General features: G+C 37.6%; 1 protein-coding gene across 1 annotated transcript; it reads right to left on the minus strand.

The window, feature by feature from the left end:
* Positions 1–4,197: 4,197 nt before the first annotated feature.
* Positions 4,198–7,171, minus strand: LOC123963347 (DNA-directed RNA polymerase III subunit RPC9-like). Its single transcript, XM_046040144.1, has 6 exons — positions 7,089–7,171; positions 5,888–5,924; positions 5,678–5,776; positions 5,468–5,562; positions 5,241–5,298; positions 4,198–4,736 (listed from the first exon to the last, which is right to left on the minus strand). Exons 1-6 carry the CDS (start codon positions 7,094–7,096, stop codon positions 4,590–4,592), a joined length of 444 nt encoding a protein of 147 aa, XP_045896100.1. The 5' UTR covers positions 7,097–7,171; the 3' UTR covers positions 4,198–4,589.
* Between the last annotated feature and the right edge of the window lie 1,989 nt (positions 7,172–9,160).

Genomic DNA, 9,160 nt, shown 5'->3' on the forward strand with positions numbered 1-9,160 from the left:
TTCCATCACAAAAAGATAAGAGTTGTAGTAAATATTGGAAACTGATAATCCATACGTGTTCTTTAAAAGTGTATGTAAAATTTTGACCACAACTGTAGGTTATCAAATTCCTCTCCGATTTTTTGGGGCACTAACAACACTAATATGTGTGTATCTAAATTATTTCTTCTATTGTGGTTAGAAAACACCTTAGGAGGATTTCAGAAAGGTCTAATGTGTTAGCCCAGATAAATATCTGAATAAGTCGCATAAATCAAAATTGCTAAAAACGTCACAGATTACCCAAATTCAACCTATGCGCAGAAATCCTGATAAATTGTTGACATGCATTGTAAATATATCAGGTTTATTAAAAATGGTGTTCACTCACCAGTCCGTAGAAAGACTGCAAAATCTGAAAGCAAATAGGCAGACAGCAAACAGGATGAACTGACAATGAGAAAGAGAAGTGAACGTGTCTGTGCTGAGTAGCTGATGGAGAAATTAGCTGCATGTAAGGAGTGGGCAGGGTAGGCCTGGTAACTAGAGGGCTGATTATAATGTTCACACAAGGACGTTTAATTGCGAATTTGAACTAGCTTTCAGTATAGTTGGTGCTGCAGGTAGTAATGTCATAATAATAATACAGTGGCAAATATGTATATGTTCATTTTATATTCATTCATTCATACCCGCTGAACTGTTTAATAAACCAATCAATGTCAAGTATAAGGAGACGCAGCCCACATAGATGATGACGACAGGAACTTCAGGAAGCAAGTGTGTCATGTAAAGTCCTTTAGTGTGGTCGCAGAATTGCAGCGTGAAACCAAACCAAATCTGACGGAATGTATCAAAATGTATAAAAACATGAACTTTGGTTCTGACCTTGGTGCGGACTTTCAGGTCTGAAAGCCCCCTAAGAAAGTGTATGGCAGTCAGGTGATAGTGAAAGGAGGGAAAGTCCGAGGACATCTGGTGGAGAGCTAGAGAATGGCAGTTCTTGGGAGTCAGAAAAGGGGTCATAGAGCCAACTGTGACAACTTCATCGATTCGTTTGCTCCTGAGAGCAAGAGCTCAGATTTAATTTACCCACCTTTTCATTAGTAAAAGTGACTTTGGTAACTTTTTTAGTATGGCATGTCTCTGTGGCCAAATGACATTGGTAACCCTGTCAAACAATAATTAATCAAACACAGAAATTGATGAAAAAGTAGCTTAATGAGATACATCAATAATTAAATAAATATGTATGAAATAGGACAAGTATTGATCTGATAAAAAGTGCATAATAAAATAATTTAGAATAATTGACTTACTTTTCCCTGATATATGACTACAGGTATTTTACTTACAACATAATATATCTCTTAGCTTGATTTATGGCAACTTGGCCAAGCTATTAAAAAGAGTGGATGGACACTGTAAAACCAACACTGAGCAGATAGTACATCCTTATTTGCTGTATGGAGAAGACACAGTCTGAAAAATTCATGGCCACACCTGTTCATCCCACTCTCTGTACAATGTGTACAGCTTTTCTAAGACCTGGCCCAAGGTTTGCTGTAGGGTAAAACATATTAATGTAAGCATGAAACAAAATAAACAGGGTCTCAAAATAAGGTTATGAAGCACAAACCACCTTACAGATTTCATCTTGTCAGTCGGTGTGCTTTAGTAGTGCATGTTTGCAAACAGATTTTTAATTAAATAAATTCACACAATGGACACACAGTACACTGAGTCCTTTTAAGGTCCCTGAGGTGTATAGAGTCCCTGGGCCGGTTGCCTGCTTTGACCAGAAAAAGTAGGAAACATGTTTAGGAGTGCAACAAAATTTTATTTTTATTAGTAGGTCTATGTGTTCAGTCATTTGTGTGTTAAGTAGGTGCTGATGACATGCTCATCACGTTAACACAGACCAAAGAGGACTCTTAAAAATGATTGTGTATAATTCAGCAAGCTTTGTGCATGAGTAGGCCTACATGGTTTTGTTTACTTATGAATGTGTGAATGGATAGGTGGGTAAAATAATTTGTCGATACAGAGGGACTAGACATTTACTCTCTTATGGGGTTTCAGAGATGTGCTCACTTCCAAGATCAACCGATGGCTGGGGGTCACTTGGGGTTCTCGATGTGCTGGTACAAAATCAGTGTCCACGACTTTCACTTTGTTTCAGTATTTTGCCCTGACAAAGTACTAAGAATGTAGAGGAAACTGATGTGATACACTAACTGGAAGCTCGAAAGAAGAGTCTAAGACAATCTCCTAAAATTCAAAATTACAGCAACTAATGTATACTAATGTATTGAGATAGAGATGTTCTTTTATTGATTCCCATGGGGGGAATTCAAATTGGCATAGCAGCATGGGGATTAAATTAGAATCAATAATCAACAAAATACTATCAGAATCTGTGATCCAGAGGATCAAATGTATAAAATATAAACACATTGTGCAGTCAAAAAGACTCCATCAGTGGACATGTTTGGAGCTGTAGTGTTGTGGAGTCTGATGGCAGTTGGTATAAGACATGGCTGGATGAATCTGTGGCTGAAAGTGCTCCTGCGTCAACTCAACATAGAGAGGATGAGAGGAGTTGTTCATGATGGCTTTCAGCTTCCCTCTCATCCTCCTTTCAGTCACCACAGTGCCAAATTCCATCCCCACCACTGAGCTGGCCTTCACCAGCTTGACCAGTTTGTTGTTCCACCGTCCCCTCCCCACTTACCATGACTGGGGGTGTGGGGCATCTTGCTGCAACAGAAGTCCACCACCAGCTCCATGGTTTTTCCTGTGTTGAGCTGGAGATGGTTGCAGTCACACCAACCAATGAAGCTCTCAATTAGATTTCTGTACTCCCCCTTCCTGTCATCTGTGATACAGCTTACGAAGGACAACTTTCTTTGTTATTACATGCCGTATCCACTTTAATAATACCTTATGTTGTGACCTTATGTTAGTGCTGCACCAAGTTCAATTGCACGGCTGATTTATATTACAGCTTGGTAAATCATACAGCAGCAAAAATGCACCATGTTAGAAACTCACGACTAAAATTAAGTCAGAAACCAAAAATATACCAGGTTAATAGCAGACTGTCCCTGCAAAACATTATCTGAGGTGGAATACAAATTAGACCAGTCAGATGCAAAACAAGGCGTCCTTGACTCACTGTCCAATAACCTGTTCTTATGAAAGCGTGTGCGTGTTTGATTTAAATCCAGTTGTATGTATATGCCTAAATGCAAATCAGAAGGGTAGGGCACTCTCTTCCACCATCTGAACACTCAAACTGGAGTGAACAGAGCAATTGTTGCGCAACTTTAATACACATTTGGAGCAGGAATTTTAGGTTACTGACTCAAAGTAAACTACAGTGTCCATGTTCATTAATGCCTGTGCATTGGCTCTGACTTGAATATTTAGTTATTAAAAGGTGCAATCTTTAGTTTTCAGCAGCCACTAGTGGTGTGGTTTTAAGATTGCAACCAAGTACGTGCTCGTGCCTTACTTGAACTCATGAGTGAGCATAATCCGAAACATAACCGCTTTCATACAGATATCCTGCAGTTAACACGGAAACACCGGCATGCCAGCTGTGGCTTTCCTCCAGACATGTTCAGGCTCTGTTACTTAAACGTTCCTGGCTGAGACAGTGCAGCGAGCCGGCATATTGGCAGAATACAGGTACCAAAAAAAAAAGGCAGTGTGACGCTGCAGACGCTATAGACAGACAGGGAGATGGCTTCACACACCATGCTTGAAACTCAACTAAACTCCCACGGCAACGTTACTGTAATATTTTTATCAGCTGCAGGTTGAACTACTCCATGCTCCTTACATAACGTTACATTTACTGCATTTAGTCGACGTGCCATGAGTCTACCTGCTTTTCAGTAGGCTAACTTGCGTGCCATTCACCAGTCTTGTGCCGAGTTGTGGTTCCCCACAGGTCTATTTCAAGTAGTGGTGCCTCTCTTCCTCTTTTACCACACACACGCGCTATGCCACACATGTGCACTGACCCCCCTTTTCTTAAGGGTTAGGATTACAATTTTGGATTTATTCTCGCACTTTAAAGAGATTTATTAAAATTTTTACTTACAGCATTAAATGTTGATATTTATATCATAATCTGCTGTATCTTAACTTATTGGTAAAAGAAATGGTAGTTCTATGTAAAATAGTCATACTATAGTCATACTACAGTCATACATTTATGAGAGAAAATTTATGAGAAAAATGATAGCAGACCGTCCCTGCATGAACATCATCTGAAATACAAGTTAGACCAATCATATTACGTCTGTGTCTCACTGTTCAAAAACTTGCACTTATGAAAGGGTGTGCATGTTTCATTTGAATCCAGTTGTATTTATATGCCTAAATGCAAATGAGAAGCATTCTGCTTATTTTATTCCATTCATTAAATTTGTCTGAGGTCCTTCTGGCCACAGCCAGGCAGCCATTGTGCATCCCTTCTCAGCATGTTCATTTCAAGCAGTGATGCAAAATGGAGGTAAAAGTAACCAGTCCACTTCTGTAGTAATCCTAGCCTTCACTCCAGTTCTCCACCTATGGCTCATTCCTGGCCTGTCACTGCATCACGACTCTTCACCGGTTTCATCTATCTCTGCATCGGCTGCAGCTGTGTTTTCCTGCTCCGGGTCACCAGGTAGGACGTCTGCGACTGTCTGGATGAGCTCCTCAATCTGCTGCTCTGATAAACGCTCCTCACTCTCTTCCACCATCTGAACACAAACAGAACATTAAAGAAATCTTCACCAACAATTGTTTATTTTTGTATTATTATTATTTCATTTGAGTAATTTACTAAACAGCGGGGCACTGTACTTTTTAGCAAATGTTACTGAAATAAGGATGAATAGAGTATTTGTCGGAGACCAATCGTGTCTGCGAATTAATACTCATATGGTGCTCTAATGAGTATTTCCAGGAGCAGGACTTGTGTGTGTGACTGACTCAAAGTAAACTACAGTGGATGTTCATCTTAATTAAGGAAAAACGTTTTTTTATTGTTTTATACGTACAATACTTGTTAGTAGGATCATTTCATTGTTGATTTGGGACTTTTTGTGTTATGTGTGTGGGATAAAAAGAATCGGTTCATTTCTACCACAATATATGTGTGAAACAACAATCATAGAAATGTACACCAGTAGTGAATAAAGGAAACAGAGATGAGAGGTAAACTGTAATAACAGTAATTGATGACAGTTAAATAAACCACTCACCAGCTGAATTTCCACAGCTGTTTGTGGCCGGTGGTTCAAGAGCTGCAGTTTTTCTGCCCTGATGGGGGAAAAATATCAGCGAGTATATATACTGACTTTCTGTACTCAACATACGGTGCACAGAATGTGTTTATCTTAAATAAATATGGTGCATCTGATTTAATCTATTCCTAATGACAAATAAAACCATGAATATAAAATATATGCCTCTGTGGGATCTTACTGACTTTGTGAGTTTGTGAGGCTTCATGGTGGTGAGGAAATCTTTGACGATCTCTGGACTCTGCCTGCTGCAGGGCGTCTTTGACAGGTGCTTCAGCGTCTGTGTGGAAATGCAGATGAAACTGTGGGCATGCTGTTGTAAAAATGTCAACGTGAACAAGAGGCTCACAGAGCAGGTTTAAGATAGTGAAGAGAGTGAGAGGCTGTGTGCCGACCTCATACATGATGGTGTTGAGGTTCTGCTGCCCGGTGCTGTGTTTGTTCTTCCCACTTTCCTTCCTCTGTTCCTTCAGGTCTGTGAGGAGTTTGAACACCTGAGAAACAACAGAAAAATATGAATTGACACACTAAATAATTTTCATCTCTTGACCAGACAGTACAAAGCGATTTAATGTAAAACAGAGGGACATAACACATTACCTTACCTCATAGTTACTGAGCATAGCAGAGTTAGCATTTTTCCTGAAAAGAAGAAAATAAGTTATATTTAAGCTTTATTCTTGACCTTTGGAAAGTGTATTTGTAGCCAAATATTCTACGCTCAAAAGTTAACTTACTAGCTTTTGTTGCTTTTAAACAAATCTTAGTCTTCAGTGACTGAATGAAGACTGCAATATGTGGCTGAAAGGTCCAAAACATGGATGGTGGACCATTGAGTTTAGATTATTTTAGTTAAAAAAAAGTGAGAAAAGTATTTATGATAAGAGTTAAATGAGGTAGTTGTGATATAGATGAGCACATAGGGCAACATAAAGGGTGGCTGAAGGCACTGAAAAGAATGTATGTCGTGTTTTTATTTAATTTAAAACAATTTAAAAGTTTAATTTTGTGAACCACATTACATTTGTTTTTCACTACTATGTACTTTGTACAGTAGATCTGGAAACATGCCAAATGCTTCACTGTAGCAAAACATTTTTTTCATTATCAACTAATCTTTTTAATGTTAAAAAAAAACACCCATTACAATTTCCCACAAGTACCTAGAGTCCAAAATCCAAACATATTAAAATTTTATCTCAATTATCAGGAGAAAAACCTCGGAAATCCTCACATTTGAGAAAGTGGTACAAAGATTCCTGTAAATGACTTAAATGGTTCATCAATTACGCATTTATGTTGACAATTATATTTCTGTCGATGTTGATTAAACTACTAACTGTTTCAGCACTACTTTATAAAGCCAAAACAAGAGTTCGCATGCTGTTTCTAACGCAAAGTACACTGAGTGAATTATTCAAACCATACACTAAAACATAAATTCACCAACACAAAAGTCTCAGTGTTTTGGGTCTGTTCTAGCACTTAACCAAATATGCAATCAACAGCATCCACTGTCTTAGCTGATATAGCTCGCTATTAGAATCTGCTCATTAACTCTTTAAACAGACTGTAATTTTGTGTTTTTCGACAGCACTGACCGAGACTTAAAAATGTATCTAAATCCAGCTGTCACTACACTCAGTTTGTAACATCCTGATTAATAAATTAACTGGAAACTGCGCAAAGACATCGCTGTAGTATTTTCAACCAACACGATTATCTACAGTTCAACTAAACAATATAAAGCAGCCAATTAAGTAACTCACTGTTAAAAAACATATTATTTTTTATTTTTATTCTTACACTTCCATTTCGCCTGGTGCGTCGTTCGGTCCGTAGTATCTGTGCCCGTGTGGAAAATGTAGTCCGGGTCAAATGTTCCGCCGGAAGCAAGTGCAACTCTATGTTTAAAATAAAAAACATTCTTCATGTCCTCGCTTTGTGTGGCCTTGCTTATATCCAACTACTTGTTTTTCAGTCTTTTTTCACGTGACACATTTGTTTCTTAATGCTTCTGTCAGAAGACCAAATGCATTTTTGCTGTATAAAACTAGTACATCATTATCAAACTACTGTAAATTTGATCAAGAATAATAATTTTGTTATAAGCATGCTGCGTGCATAACAAATTTGGCAATTGAACATTCAAATATGTTCCTGTATTGGATGAGGGCTTACAAATATGTCTACTTTCATGATCACGTATCACCTGTATTCCATAAAGTGGCACATACATACAGATTTCCAAGGTCATAGATTCTCATTTAAAATCCAAATATGAAAAAAAAAATCACTAATGAATATCGATAAATCATCATTATTAAATGTTTTTATTATGACCTCATTTAAGGTATCAACACAATGACAGTATGACAGAATATTGCAATATCCAATGTTGTACAATTGTTTTAAAATGTAAATCACAAACAAAAATTTAATTAAAATCTCAAATGTGATTTTCATAAAAACAGTTTAAGACTGACTTCTTTTGTATAAAGATAAACATTTCTGATAAAGACTCCTTAAATGCTGCTATTACACAAGTGTGAACATTATATGTTCTGAACCAGAGACCCTACAGTCAGGGCTCTCTGGTGGACAAGCTATGTAATGTTTCTCAACAATCTTTCTATATTGCCCCAAACATGCTGTAATTTCAATTTCAATTTGCTTTACTGGCATGAATGTCAAAAGAACAATATTGCATTAAAAGATAATACAAAAGAAAAATTAAATTCATACAGTTCATTAAATAAACAAATAAAATAAATAAAACATCAAAAGTGTGTGTTTAAATAATCAATTAATTAGCCTAATTAATTTTAAAAAGTTCATCAAATAAATAATATAAAATAAATAAAACAGTAAACAGCTGCGCTGCATTTTCTTGTTACTTTTCTGATCACATTTACCCCAACACAGATGTATCTCTAATTGGCCATTTTATTGATCAGTTGGGCTCTTTTGGAAATCCAACCAACAAATATAATTTACAGACAGCTTTAAGAAATTATTGCTGAAATAATATAATACATATGCATAAAGATTAGCATTTAGAAATACAAAAATGGGGCTGAAAATTACTATTGAAAACAGAGTTACCTTTATCCTAAAACTGATTAACATAATATAAAACATGGTTTGTATATCTTTCGACCAAACCCTGCACTCTGTAGGTGTTTAACAATGAAAGTATCCTGACAAATAAAACACGGCAGTCTTTGTTGCTCTCTGGGGGGATGAGTCTTGCACTGAAAGTGCTCCTGTGTTTGAGCAGCACGTCATGGAGTGGGTGGGAGATATTGTCTAAGATGACATGTAGTTTGGACAGTTCCTCCTCTCTGACACCACCGACAGAGAGTCCAGCTCCACGCCCACAGCATCACTGGCATTGCAGATCAGTTTGTTGAGTCTGTTAGCTTCCGCTACCCTCAGCCTGCTGCCCCGGCACGCAACAGCAAACAGCCACAAGCACTGACCACAGACTCATAAAACATCCTCAGCATTGTCTGGCAGATGTTGAAGGACCTCAGCCTCCTCAGAAAATAGAGACGGCCCTTCCTGTAAAGGGCTTGAGTGTTCTTGGCCCAGTCAAGTTTATTGTCCATGTGCACTCCCAGGTATTTGTAATCCTCCACAATGTTCACAGGACTTATCCACAGCTATTTGACATTAATTGTGATTCACTTGTACTTAACACTTAAATACAACAATATAAACAACAAATGTAAGCTGGTCATCACTCTCCTCCTCATGCATAATAAAGTTTTGCATGATGCCCTGTCACATGTCTTTAATGAGCAAAACTTATATCCATGCAGGCAATAAAATTTAACAATTTAAACAAGCTTCTGGAAAAAGCTTGTTAACATGTT

This window comes from Micropterus dolomieu, linkage group LG23 (assembly GCF_021292245.1).
Source record: "Micropterus dolomieu isolate WLL.071019.BEF.003 ecotype Adirondacks linkage group LG23, ASM2129224v1, whole genome shotgun sequence".
NCBI classification, from domain to species: Eukaryota; Metazoa; Chordata; class Actinopteri; order Centrarchiformes; family Centrarchidae; genus Micropterus; species Micropterus dolomieu.